General features: G+C 42.5%; 1 protein-coding gene across 5 annotated transcripts; it reads right to left on the bottom strand.

Moving 5' to 3' along the window:
- Positions 1 to 81: 81 nt before the first annotated feature.
- zgc:66447 (SLAIN motif-containing protein-like) lies at positions 82 to 13,069 on the bottom strand. Of its 5 annotated transcripts, none has more exons than XM_034232651.1 (9): positions 12,744 to 13,069; positions 11,601 to 12,217; positions 8,516 to 8,646; positions 6,773 to 6,892; positions 4,512 to 4,655; positions 3,106 to 3,435; positions 2,823 to 2,966; positions 1,194 to 1,484; positions 82 to 1,057 (listed from the first exon to the last, which is right to left on the bottom strand). In XM_034232651.1, exons 2-8 carry the CDS (start codon positions 12,206 to 12,208, stop codon positions 1,195 to 1,197), a joined length of 1,767 nt encoding a protein of 588 aa, XP_034088542.1. In that variant the 5' UTR covers positions 12,209 to 12,217; positions 12,744 to 13,069; the 3' UTR covers positions 82 to 1,057; position 1,194. The 5 variants fall into 5 exon arrangements, with proteins under 5 accessions (XP_034088542.1, XP_034088540.1, XP_034088538.1 ...); XM_034232649.1 differs by having other exon boundaries at positions 1,194 to 1,467; positions 11,601 to 12,212; positions 12,744 to 13,068; XM_034232647.1 differs by having other exon boundaries at positions 1,194 to 1,467; positions 12,744 to 13,067.
- Positions 13,070 to 13,307: the final 238 nt, after the last annotated feature.

The raw sequence follows: 13,307 nt of genomic DNA, 5'->3' as shown, positions 1-13,307 counted from the left end.
GGAGGGATTAAATAGTGTGCCTAATTGCTGCAATTTAGTTGCATGGTTTATATAATACAAACATAAAAACAAATGCAGAAATTAAAGTTTCAGGGTAGCCTTTATTTTTATTTTTATTACAGCTCCTAATTGTCAGAGGCACTCAGAGGGTGCATAGCTGTCTAAGGCACAAGGCCTTCGTGCATACACATCTTCTTCATTACAGTGGTATCCAAAAGCACATTTAAAACCACCTATAGATATGCAGTAAAAATGCAGTATTATAACAGTACCTTTGATGTCAAGATTCTTCTGAAGTGTTGCAGCGGAAATGCACCTTGGCACAAACCATATATTTCCATGTTTGTATTATTTATAAGGGCAGTGTGGTTTACATGAGTTGCCTTGCTGTGTAAGCAAAGACCATAACTCAAATACAACACCAAACTATAGATAATTTCACAATGAACAATCAAATGCACACATCATTGTGGGACACATAAAAGATTTGTCATATTGCAGTTACACAATGATAAGGGAAAAAAACCAAGCATGCAACACTCAGCACCTTCATCTAGTAGGAATTTCCACAGAAAACCAACAAACCACCAATATCTTCATTTAGACCGTCTTCATATCAATTACATCAACAGAACAGGGACCTTTAATATTCCAGCAGTTTCTCGCAATTACCATATAAAAATAAGTAAAATTGACACAAACAAATCTTCTGGAAGCTCAGAGTTGGTCCATATCACAAGTATAGTGTGCATGTGTGCATTATTGTCTGTCTACACACACTGTGCCTCTCTGTGTGGGTTGACAATGTTTCATGCTAGGGAAAGAGATGAGTCTTGACTACGAATCCAGTGCAGCCCAGCACTCCAGTCTAACATTGGGGGACCCAAAGGTTGTAAAACACATTTGTGGACACAGTGGCTGTGTTCTTTGTACAAGGAGAGATAACGGGGAGAGGTCAGGGGAGGGTTGCAACAGTTATCATCCTTCCATCACCGGCAATGCTCAGTAACAGCCATCTTTCCAGGATTCATCTGACATTTTAGTCATGCCAAAAGACCTGCCAAAGAATAGAAAGTTAGCATTCATTCACAAAAGAGACAAAGTATCATAGAAAACATAAATACAATATTGCCATAATTAAAGTAAAAAATCCTCAGTTTGTTAAAATTCTCTAATAGTTTGTAAGCACTCACCTCATGGGGGGCTGAGAAAGTTTACTTCTGGTAGGGGCCTGTCCTCGGCCCGCGGCAGCCCTCCCTGCGCCGGTGGAGGCTCTCCCGGGGGTGTAGGCTCCTCCATTAGCCGAGCCGACGGGCTGGACCCTGCGGCCCCCTCCTGCAGGCGCTGCTTGGACAACAGGAAGACCTCTTGAAGAACGACCAGCTGCCATTTGAGGGACAGCTTTAACCGGAGTCCGCAGGGAGAGAGGTGACTGGCCGTTGCCATGCAGCCGACCACTAGCCATACCTTGAGTGGAAGAGAGGCTAAGTGGTATAATAGAATCTCAAACTTCTATTACTTTCTGACAACTTATATTTAATTTACAAAGGATAAATAAGCTGTAACTGAAATTCAAACTACATTTGTGGCCTGTGGGAGTTGCAGGAAAGTGTGGCAAGAGCAGTACTGGATTATCAAGGTTGAGGTTAAAGGACAGTAATTAAATAATCATGTAGCAGGTAAGTGATAGGAGGGTTACCTCTACATTTCGGGTATGTCAAGGAAGGAGTAGTGGCAACATTTGTGATGGTTTGCGGAACTCTTACATGTCTGTGACCCACATGTTGTATGAGTAGGGTTGGGAACCGAAACTCGGTTCCAGATGAGAACCGATAAGAAAATGCCGGGTACCGGGTACCCATACAAAATACACAATTTCGGTTCTGCTTAACGGTTCCTAAACGCGGTAGACCCTGTATTCCAGCGGGTCCGTCTGCACCGCGGTGACCCGGTGGAATACAGGGCGGACCTGGAGAATCACAGAACGGCCGGTCGTCAGCGGGCCGTTGACGGCCGGCTCGGTACGCTGACGGCCGGCACCGCCCTTCATTTTTTTAAACGGCATCATATAAATTGCGCTGACAGGCGACAGAGGTCCACAGTTGCCCCGCAGCGATGCCCCCCCGCCCTCCCGTAGACATTTCACGAGCTCAGTCACTTCATAACACCAAAGATGGGTCGCGGTAAACACTCTGAAGTGAGGCTCCACTACACTAAAAAAGAAAAAGAAAAGGCAAAGTGTAATGCCTGTTAATAGCTTGCCACAGGCACAGTTAAAATAAAGCACAGCTATTGTGCAATACATTTGTATTGCATGTATATTTTTTAGTAACAATTTCAGTTAAAGCTTTTAAGAATAAATATATTTTTGTTATCTAAACGTTTGACCTCTTTATTTTACAATTTTGGAATCGAAACGGGGAATCGATAAGAACCGGAATCGATAAGCAGAACCGGAATCGAAATCGGAATCGATAAATTTCAAACGATACCCATCCCTATGTATGAGTGAGTATTAGATTAAATATATAACTGTTTTTTTTATATATAAAAAGGGCGATCAAAGGGAAACACATACATTTATATACATTTCCTTCAAAGACACACAAATTGGATTTCTTTTTGAGTTTTCACATGTTTAGGAAAGTATTTACACGTGAAAAATATATAAGAGGAGTAAATGTGTGAGTGTTTGTTGTGTTTTTTAGCTCAGGTCATGCAGAGGTTTTAGGAAATAAAGTGTTAGGATTAGAGTGACATTAGGTATATGCAAGGCAGACACAGATGGGGTGGTGCGGATCAGGTGAAGAGGGAAGGGTTACCTGTGGAGGGGGATTGGGTCAGATGGGACATGCGGTTGCCAGAGCTTTGGAGGTTAGCCTCCATGCTGCGGCTGTTCCTGACTGCTTCCAGGGATCGTAGGCTGGTGCGGGGGGCCAGGTTAGGCATGCTGTGCCTCAACTCTTCTGGAACCACACATACAAGACACATTCAGCTTCAGTGTTTGTAATCACAGCTTTGGGTTCAACAAGAATCTCGGTGATGGCCACGCTGATCTTCTCGACATATAGTATTAATGCTATTCTATCTGTGTTGTTAGCCTACCTTCGCTCTTTGCAAATTTCAGCAGCTCTGCACTGGGGCCCTGAAGTGACCGTCTGGGTGTTCTTGTGCGTGGGGCCCCGAGTCGGCTGCTGTATTCCTGACCGTGGTTGGAGGTGGAGGGGGACAGGCACCGTGGTGAGCCTAATGGAGAGGGCGTGAAGCGATGGCGGCGCTGGGGCATGGAGCAGAACTCGTCCTCTTCGTCCTCCAGGCTGTAACTGTCAAATTCTTGATCGCTGTAGGTGCCGCCCCGCCGCAGGGAATGCAGAGAGGTGGTGGAGCTGCGTCGGGATGCAGTCGCTGAGCACGAGGCATAATCCTGTCTCAGACCTAACACCAAAAACATGCAGTTAAAAAAGGAAACTGCATATACATGGAGTCATACCATCTACATATCTACAGAGGTGTACAAAGATGATTGCAATAAGTGTTACTGTGCTTCTACATTTCTTTATCAGCTTTCACCAACAGCAGTGTACTGTTTAAAATATGAAAACACAATCAAATGTCAGGGTTTCCGTTAGCCGGTAATTACCGTTTTTTTTTTTTAGCTGGTAAAATGTATAAAAACCCGGTAAATTCAAAACCTGCCGGTCAAAATGTCCGGTAATAATTAGGGATGCTCCGATCGATCGGCCGCGGATCACCATCGGCCGATATGCACTCTTAATAGTGATCGGTGCTCTCTATAAAGGCCGATCAGGAAAGCCGATCAGATGACAACAAAACACGAGACTTTCCTCTGTGCGCGGAAAAAGAAGCTCGCCCAAATGGCTTCACCAGTCTGGCAGTTTTTTAAGGTGTCCGTAAAAGACAATAAAATAGCGATATGCAACGTGTGTGAAGCAGAAAGAGATCAGAGATCAGGATCAGCTGCTGCTGACGGAGACACGCAGCTCTGCATGATCACCTGCAGCTCTGTCTGCTGTGACGGACCGGTGAGCGAAGCAAAACACACACTTCAAGTTAGACTTAACTGACGGGCTGTCAGGAGAGGGGGAAGGGTTCCGTTCATTTCTCCCGTGTTATTATCCAAAGTTAATGTAAACTTTTGAATAATGTACTTCATCTACTATAAGGAGTTTGTTTGAATGTAACAATTATGTTTTTTTATTGTTTGTGGAAGCGCATCATTTATTGAAAAATGAATCTGAACTTTTCGATCTGTTACGATTATAAACTGAAGCAATATAAAAATGAGCCCCATTAACTGAGTTTTAAACATCAGCATTATATTACCGGTCATAGTCCTGTAATTACCTGCTGATGGAAACTCTGCTACACAATTATTATTATTATTATTGAAACATGACTGATAAGTTTCGAATTTGTCCCGTAAAATTAATTATTTCCGGACATTTGACCGGCAAGAAAAAATCCTAGCGGAACAGCACACCATGACTCACTTTCTTCCTGCAGGCGAGCCATGATCTGGACATCCGTGAGATCCTGCAGCTTGTAGCCCATAGAGATGGAGTCATCTGATGTGCTGAGCTCACTGTCTATGGACGACTGCGAGCTCATAGCTGAATGCATGGTTGTTGGGACACCTGTAGAAACACAGTGGGGTACCTGTTACAACAAGCTGCTTCTGACACATACATGGTAACAATAAGCAGTTATTTCCACTTCTGTTCAAGGGGAAATACTAAGTGTTCAAAGAAAAGCTCTCCAGATAGGAACGAAACAATGGCTATACCTTCCTCATGGTTCAAAACACCTATCCGACTAGTATGCATTTAAATGTGTCTTAAATAAACCCAAGCAGTGACAGGTTATACCTTTATTGTGCTGACAATGGTGCCAGGTTAAAATATGCACAGCACAGCCAGATGACAATCGTATCACTGGATGATAAATATATTTTAAACCGAGCAGAAAATAAGACATTTAACTCACAAAATAACACATTTCATTCAAGGCACTATCCCCCCATTGAACCAAAAGATGAGTATGACAAATGGCCGACCTTCAACTATGTGGTGACTGAATTGATTTGCTGCCTGTGGGATCTGTCAGACTCTGCTCAGAGACTGGTTAATCAGGTTTATATAGTTGTATTATCAATATTTACCATTTAACATATAATCGCCTCAAGGTTAACAAGCAGAGTATTAAATCACACTGTTGCTGAAATAAATAGATTACATTTTGGAAAATAGAAGATGTATTGGTCCCAATCAGCTGGAGGCGAGTGAGTTATAACTGCCTGCACCAGGACAACTTTAGATTTAAGTTTATAATTCACCAGGTGGACTCTAACTTAACGTAATTTATCAGACTGGCTTGGCAACATTTCCAAGAATGTATGATGGGAATGCAGACTATCTTTATTGATATTTAATCAATCTTTATTTGACCATTACATTTGGTTTGGTGGTTGAAATCATAGTATAATAACAATTATTTCACTTCCCTGTTGTGCTACATTCCTACTTATGCATATATTCACAACAAATAAGAGTTTCTCTTCACATGAATACAGTGCAGTTTAGTTTTGCTCATCTGTTCTAAGCTTTGAATTATTCTTATACTTTTTTGACTGAAGCCGCAACGTTTTCTTGAGCACACATTTTGAAATGTTGCAGTCTATCCTCTTCATTGAATTATAGAAAGCCAACAATGGAATCACTACTAGAAAGTTTGGTATTGTGATAAAGCCCAGGAAATCAGTATGCAAAATTCTCCTGCCATGGGCGTTTCTGTCTGACACAGGCCCAACACTCAGACTGAGGTAAACAGGAAATGACATCAGCATCCAGGGGCATTTGGTTATGTAAAAAGTCTGGGATTAGATAGCATCACCACTGACAAGCCAGGCATTTACACCATCATGCAAAGATTTGTTATTTTCAGGGTATTCGTAACAACATCAGCATGGCTGGTCTCAGCACAGTGAAGTGCCAGGTGCTGCGAGACAAAGTGAGGAGCAACACAAATGCAAAGTAAAAATCCCGACTAAGTCAAGATCACCAGCATTATACATTTCACACTGGTTAGCATTGCCAAACACCTTCAGAAACCTGTGTTTTTATCCCATTAGTACAAACCACATATACTTTACATAATCACTGACCATCTTTCAATACACACGGGAGTTACAGATCTGTTTGTCTGCCAGGTGCACACTGTTTACAGTCAACTTCAACAACTCAAGGGTGTTTAAACTATTAGCTGTAGAGAATAGTATCTGTTCTTTTTATTTAGGAATAACAATAACCTTTTCATCATAAAAATAATAATAATTCTGTGGTTGTTATGAAGTGAAGGGATGGGCAGAATCTGTTTGTGATGCATTCATGTGTGTTGGGCGGGATGACGAAGAAAAACCTTTGTCATTTAAGAAGCTATTCAACTTTTATTTGTAGTCATAACGAATGGTAAACATTGACTACCTGGTGCAAGTAGATATTCAATTCAATTAAAACTTAAGTTATGTTTTGAAAAATGGTTATAAAGTAATGTGCAGTATATGCGACACACAGCTGTGTAAAACATGCTCGAATTGTCTTTGAAAATAACCATTGGGATCCCAGAGGAGACACAGTGTTGATGCATTAGTGCACACACAACTCAACTGACCTACATCCGTACAATAACTGACGTAAATCCCACTGTAGTGTTGAGCAGAACATGAGGAGCAGAGTGTGTTAATGTCATGCCATACCTGAGCTGCCACAGGTTAGTAGGGATTTGTTAGTTGATTTGTGGTACCCAGGAGAGATCAGGCCTGAGCCAGCCGAGCCTGCCTCTGCTGGGCTACTGTACATGTTCCTCCATCGAGTCGCTGCGGGGAACAGGAGAGGAGAGGTTAGAGATTCTCCCAGAAGAATACACACACTTCAAAAAGGATGACATAAAAGAGAGTCATGAAGCAAAAAATATGGATGGGATTGATTGAGTGTAGGTCTTAGCGCAAACTTGTGTAGGTGCAGCAGCGCAAAAGAGTGAGTTGAAGGCGAAGAAAGATAAGAGGGTGTGGTGATGCATAAATAACATTGACCCATGACGACAGCTGAACAAATGAAGGATCGGATCCCCAGGAAATCCTGTTGTTGCCTGGATGGTGCAGAGCGACACGATGTGAACACACACAGTATCTGCCGCCAGAGGCAGATGGTGAGGGGTACTTTAGACTTAATTGGATTTAAACAAATAATATAATAATCGTTTGGTGAAGGAGAATGTATGAATGCATCTCTATTTAAGTTATAATGGCTAAATATTTACATTAGATCTAAATGTGACAGCAGCTATAGTTCATAATGCATTTTTTTTTTTAAATTAAAAATGTTTTGGGAACCGAGGCTGTGACACACAGAATTAATAAGCTCCAGTTACCCGATGTCTTCCGCAGAAATGGACAGTAGACAGAGTTATAACCAACCAGACAGATGTGTGTTTTTTTGTAACTAGGTGTCATTTGCATCTGACTTATTGAAGGCAAGCACAATGCATGTCTGTGTGTAATGGCTCTGCACCCTGGTGCTGCACGTGACCAATCAGAAGCAGATTGATCAACATGTGTCCTGCTTCCATCCGAGGGCTGTAGGGATTAAATAAAAGCAGTGTATAAAGCTGCAGCGGTCAATGTATGCAATAAGAGTCAACCATATTTTTGTATGGATAAATGTAGACCTCTTTGCAGGGTTCCTGCTTTGACCACAGTAATGCACTAGTAATAGCAAGTGTAAACTATTTGACACAATAGCTTTAAGATCAAGCTGTCGCAATATTGCATACATATACAGTTCACTTTAGAAATCGTCTTTATAAAAATGTCTTTTATTTTTTATTCACCTTTTCTGCTAACCCTATAGTCTTTATGCAAACAGGCAGTTTCATGGCCTGCTGCTGCCGTTTAAAAAGGAAAGCTGACAGGGAGGGGTGGGTTTTTTCTGGGGGGTAATCCAACCCAGCCCATGACTTCATGTGGTCATTCAGCCCTGGTGTGAATGGCTCTGTTGTTCAGGTTGTGCGGTGTGCAGGAAGTAGGAGCCGCCGTTGGCAGGGTAAATAATATATGAGGCCTGTTGGATCAGACACCAACTTCTGTCCTCACTCACGTAGAGACGTACACGCCATGTACATATTCGCTGTGAGAGCTCGGGCTTTGTCACACAGCTCAAACACCCACAGATCGGTGGGCCCACACAATAGTGGCGAGCAGTAAATAAGAAAGCAGCCCATTCACACAGGGAGGTAACACTTAATGCAGCTCTAAGGGAGCAACACTTGTTTCAATGTCCTTTAGATACAGTTTCTTATTTTCAATGTTTTCTTATCTTAGACTTGTGATGGACTGGAAGATTAGTAATCTCTTGAATGAATACAAATGCAGATTTAATAATACGTTGGTTAAGACATTTCAAAGGGTTTGATTTGAAAATGTATGTGTGTGTTTACATACTCTGGTCCAGGCGGTTAATCAGGGTCCGACAAGCTATTTCTGTTTCTGGGCTGCGATGGTCAAGAGCCTGCCGACACCATTTCAGTGTAGACTCTGACCCTGCTACTTGCTTCTTTGGAGACACATACAGCCTGTAGAGAAGAGATGGACAAAAGAAAAACAAACTATGAACGAGAGAACGGAGAGGATTGACACAGAGTAAAGGGGATGGGGAGAGTGGGGAAAGCTGAGGTAGGGAAATGCCCAGAAGTAAGCCTAATCTACTTTTTATTACACATGTTTGTCAAAAGTGCCAGCGACAACCGAAAAAAAGATTTCATAAACACAAGCTGGAGATTAGGGTACACTCCTGGCCTAGTTATGCACTTAAGAGTATTGAGTATGCCATGCATAGTAAGAATGTTTTTCACAATGTTCAACACAGGCAGCTTTAACGTTGAACCACTGAATAAAACTCTGTGAAGCAGAAAAGATCCCACATAGTGTGTTTAAAGTGAATTATGTACTTAGATCAAACAGTGAGTGGGTAAATACTTTAAGTTGGTAATGCATCCTTGAAAATCCTTATCACAGCCTAAACCTGGTTCTCAAACATGACTGCTAAATACACATTTGCCTCATCTTAATCTGCCTTACATATCATGCTCATCCTGTAATGACAGACGGACATGTTTTAGCAGCCATGGTGCTTTTTATGCAGTGACACAAAGTCCCCATCTGAAAGCAACACTTGACTTTCCAAAGCATCCTCTGAGATGCATCCTGTGTTGCCATACTGAGAGCAAACAGCCATTAGTTCACCACAAGCTTTGAACTGCCGGTCACATGGTTAATTCTTTGAGTTAGATACACAAAAGGCCCGGACCGACTGGTTCTGGACCAATAAAAGAGAAATCCTCTTCCCATTGGGCAAACACAAAAGGACCCATTTCCCACTGGAATGAGCACCAATACCGAGGGCAATATTCAGGTCACACACACTGCCAGAGTGAGTGCAGGGGGAGGGGGGGCAGGAGCTACTTCTTTCACTCACGATACTTGTGTTTGATGTGGAATAATGATTCAAGTTCTTCTTGTGTTTGATCAAGAGTTTCGGTCACAGGTAATCACCTGGCTGCAGCTGCCTTTCATGCAAGACACAGGTCTGCAAATGTAGTGCCATCAACAACACCGGACCGGAATGATCACAGCCTACATTTTCTTAAAATATTGAAGTTTAGCTGAGATGTAGGGAACAGCATTTTTTGAACAGTCAACATAGAACTCTTTACATTTCTATACTTTTACAGTGGTTCTACAATCATTTCAAATGGACCTCATAGTTATGTAATGGTAGGTTCATTCTACTCGACTGCCAGTGTGAGGTGCGTAAATTAGGATGTTTTAAATGTAAGCCTGTGTGGGAAGTGTAATAAGCACCACTTTACTAGGCTAAGAGTTAATAAAGTAATTCTCAAAATAAACTTGAAGAGGAAAACTATGGTGATTTAAGAACAAGATGGACATTCACATGGCAATTTGGAATTGACATGCCCGATTTGTGTTGACCTTGTCCAATCAAGCGTGAAACTTTTATTTGGAGTGCAGATACTGTGCCATTGGCAACCTGTTTTTTCCCTTGTACTCTTGGACTTTTAATGATAGACGCACATCAAGAGGCCCTGCAGCGGCCGTCAGCTCGGGGGCGTATCTCCGTGCTGCGTTCTGGTCCCACAGGGGGCCCTCGGATCACATGCTGCGCAATCCCACCCAAAGCAGTTTAGCCATGCGGCTGCATCCAGCTCAGAGCAGAGGAGATTATGTCGGCGTTGGGATTACTGGACGTTTTGGCTATGATAACCTCCCAAAGCACATATGGTATGGCTAATTATGTGAAACTGAAAATAAGCTGCGAATGGTCAGGCTGTTAAGCTGCTAGAGTGACCATCAGGAACACAATATGGTAGCTGTTTAAGGCAATGTGCACAGCATTTAACGATATGTCTAGACTGAACTCTGGCATGAAATACACATGGATTAGATATTAACCTTATATTACTGGTCCTATTGTGTAATTAGAATGGTAATTAGGTAATCAGGTGATTATAGTCTGCCATTTAAACTGGAGGTAATGAGCAAAGGTCCTCTTATTGAAAAAAACAAACTGGGTTTTTATAAGGGTCAACCTGTCCCATATTTCGGAATTAACGAATGCAGATATGGCTTAGTTGATCTTTAGTGCATTGTGTTACACGGCTTAGTGAATGTAGATCTATCAACAATGATAACTATTATTATTACAATTTTCAAATAACTTATTTTCTTGAAAAAGCTTAAGAGAGCACTTATTGTGACCGCATTGTTTTCATTCACGCTTGGTATTTAAAAAAATATGTGTTTTCCATTATAACCTGTCAAACAGGTTGTAGATAGGTTACATCTGTTGTTCACCTTGGTCAGTCAGGGAGCTCAGAGTCAAGTTAACGAAACAATAGACTGTCTCTCACCTCTGTATTTTGACTATATTCACACTTGTTTTTTTACCGCCTCCTCCTTATTTCCGTGTCCCTCTTACTCTCTGTTCTCCAACCATAACACTTCCTCATGACCTCCTAATCACAGTAAATATTCTGAGCTAGTGGTCACAGTTAAGCAAAGGAAAATAATTATTGATCCTGTAAATGAGAGGAAAAAATGCAATTTCTGTCTTGTCAGAAACGTAGTCTAATTTTGAATCCAAATAACTTGTGCAGAACAGTGCATAGTCACTTCCTGTGGGGGAGAAACACACTTTTAAGTTAGAGGTTAAAATGAAAAAGAACAGTGAGTCATATGGCTAAAGGGGCTCCTCTCTACTTATACACAGCCGAATGTTACACGCAACTTTAAATGTGCTCTTGCCTGGGTTGCAAGAAATTAAATTCCATTGAGGGTAACTCATATTTACTGTCCCATATGATGATGTATTTTACTTGATATCTATCTCATATGTGCAAATGTTCAGATGTTAGTATTGACAGAAATATATATTGGATAACCCAAAGAAGAGGGCTAAAAGAAGGTTATCAAAGCATTATCAAGACAAAGTGTGGATATTAAAACCTACCAACTATCCTCGTTGTCTTCTTCCGCACACTCATCCTCCAAATCTAGGACATCCACTTCATCCAGTGCAGTTTGGTCCACCCCGGAGTCGTTCTCTGCAATTGTCTCTGAGTCATAGCTTTCCTGAGAGGGGCTCTCTGGCGTCTGGCACTGTCCCGCTCCGTTGCTGCAGGTCAAGGTGAGAAATCCCCCCGGTGGACCCTGTTCATCGTCTTCCTCCAGCCTGTTGGCCATGGGCAGAGGGGACATGTCTTCACCACTGCTGCTGTCCTGAGGTGGAGACAGCTCAAAGTCTGAGCTGCCCAACTCACCACAGTGCTCCAATCTGAGGTGGGAGTTGTTCACTTCTTCACAATTCAGCCTCTCGTTGATATTGACAGAGGCTGTGTGGCTGAGAGATTTGCTCCCTCTGTTGCGCAGGGTCTCGTTCTGGACCTCCAACCTGCGAACAAGCTCCTGAAGCTTTCGGACCTCCTCCAGCTCCTCCCCTGGCAGGTCCTGATCCCCCTCTTCTTCCTCCTCGCACCCGGTCTTGGAGCTCTCCATGAGGCCAGTGGGACTGCCATTGTCGGCCTGGAGGAGCACGCTGGCACTGTCCGGGACCACCATGCTCCTGCTCTATTGGGGAGGAAGAGTAACATTACATGTTGCACGAGGACAATAAACGACAGGGCGACATCATAGGCTGTATAAAATATTAGCCCAAGCTTGATAGTACTACATGTTTCTGCCTACACCATTATTGAATGGGCACCATCTTCCCAACAAAACAACAACAACTCAGCACATGGTCCAGTAAATTAAAGAAAGCAGTACAAATATATTCTCTAGCTCACACATTCACATGGAAAGCTTTTGGTCTGGGATACAATGAAGTAGCTTTGGTATCAATGCGCCACTTCTAACGTTAACGTTAGCTAATTTCAGCTAATAATCACCAGTATTTACATGACGCCGACCACTTTTTTCTCGTTACGTGGCTAACTATGCAACTCCAATAACCTTTGCAACAAGCTAGCCACTAGACTAGAACATAAGAAGAATAAGCAGTGAATCTCCAGCAGGTACATTGTACTATATCTAGTCGTTCATGTTTATAGGTAATGTTAGCTGAGCTAGCGTGCTAACAGGAAAACAACCGTACCGGTGAGTGAGCCGTGTTGTCCCAGTTGTCCCTGCGGAGCTGATGATTGAGCTTGCCCGCCACTCGCAGCTCAGACTCTCCGCTGCAGCAACGACCGCATGAATGAAGAAGAGATTTACACACACCTGGATTGATCCTCCACCGACGTTAGAGAGTGACTGTCAAGACACCGGAATATATCTCTTAGTTAGGCTAGTCCATGTTTTCTTTCTGCTTGAGCCTCACGGATATGGTATCGCTCTCTGCTAACTAGCTTGTTGATGGACTTTAGTGAACAGACCTGCAGCAGCCTCGGCCCTCCCCCTCTGGGCTGTCTCTGTCATTTGGCGCATCCTATTGGAGAGATTTGGTACTGCGATAATATCTTTGCGTCATCTATATTGAGGCCATTGGGTGTCGCTGTTTACATAAAAGTGCTACAAATCTCTGAATTAAAAGACACCTTATTAACATTTGACCTGCTTCTATGACGTATGACAGTGTAATTGATTTGTTCCCATGCTTGGAGGTTCTACTATTGACATGTTACTGCACTCAAATGACTGTACAGCATGTATCTCACAA

Source organism: Gymnodraco acuticeps, unplaced genomic scaffold (genome assembly GCF_902827175.1).
Source record: "Gymnodraco acuticeps unplaced genomic scaffold, fGymAcu1.1, whole genome shotgun sequence".
Classification (NCBI taxonomy): Eukaryota; Metazoa; Chordata; class Actinopteri; order Perciformes; family Bathydraconidae; genus Gymnodraco; species Gymnodraco acuticeps.
Note: the sequence above shows the minus strand (reverse complement) of the source record. Positions and strands in the feature narration are given on the sequence as shown.

Bases quoted from the DNA above. Each gene is read 5' to 3' on its own strand.
- zgc:66447 (XM_034232649.1), bottom strand. From the start codon at position 12,208: ATGGTGGTCCCGGACAGTGCCAGCGTGCTCCTCCAGGCCGACAATGGC. The intron at 4,656-6,772 runs GTATGGCATGAC...GTGTTTCTACAG, and splicing joins ACTAACCTGTGGCAGCTCAG to GTGTCCCAACAACCATGCAT. The intron at 1,058-1,193 runs GTGAGTGCTTAC...ATTCTTTGGCAG, and splicing joins CTTTCTCAGCCCCCCATGAG to GTCTTTTGGCATGACTAAAA.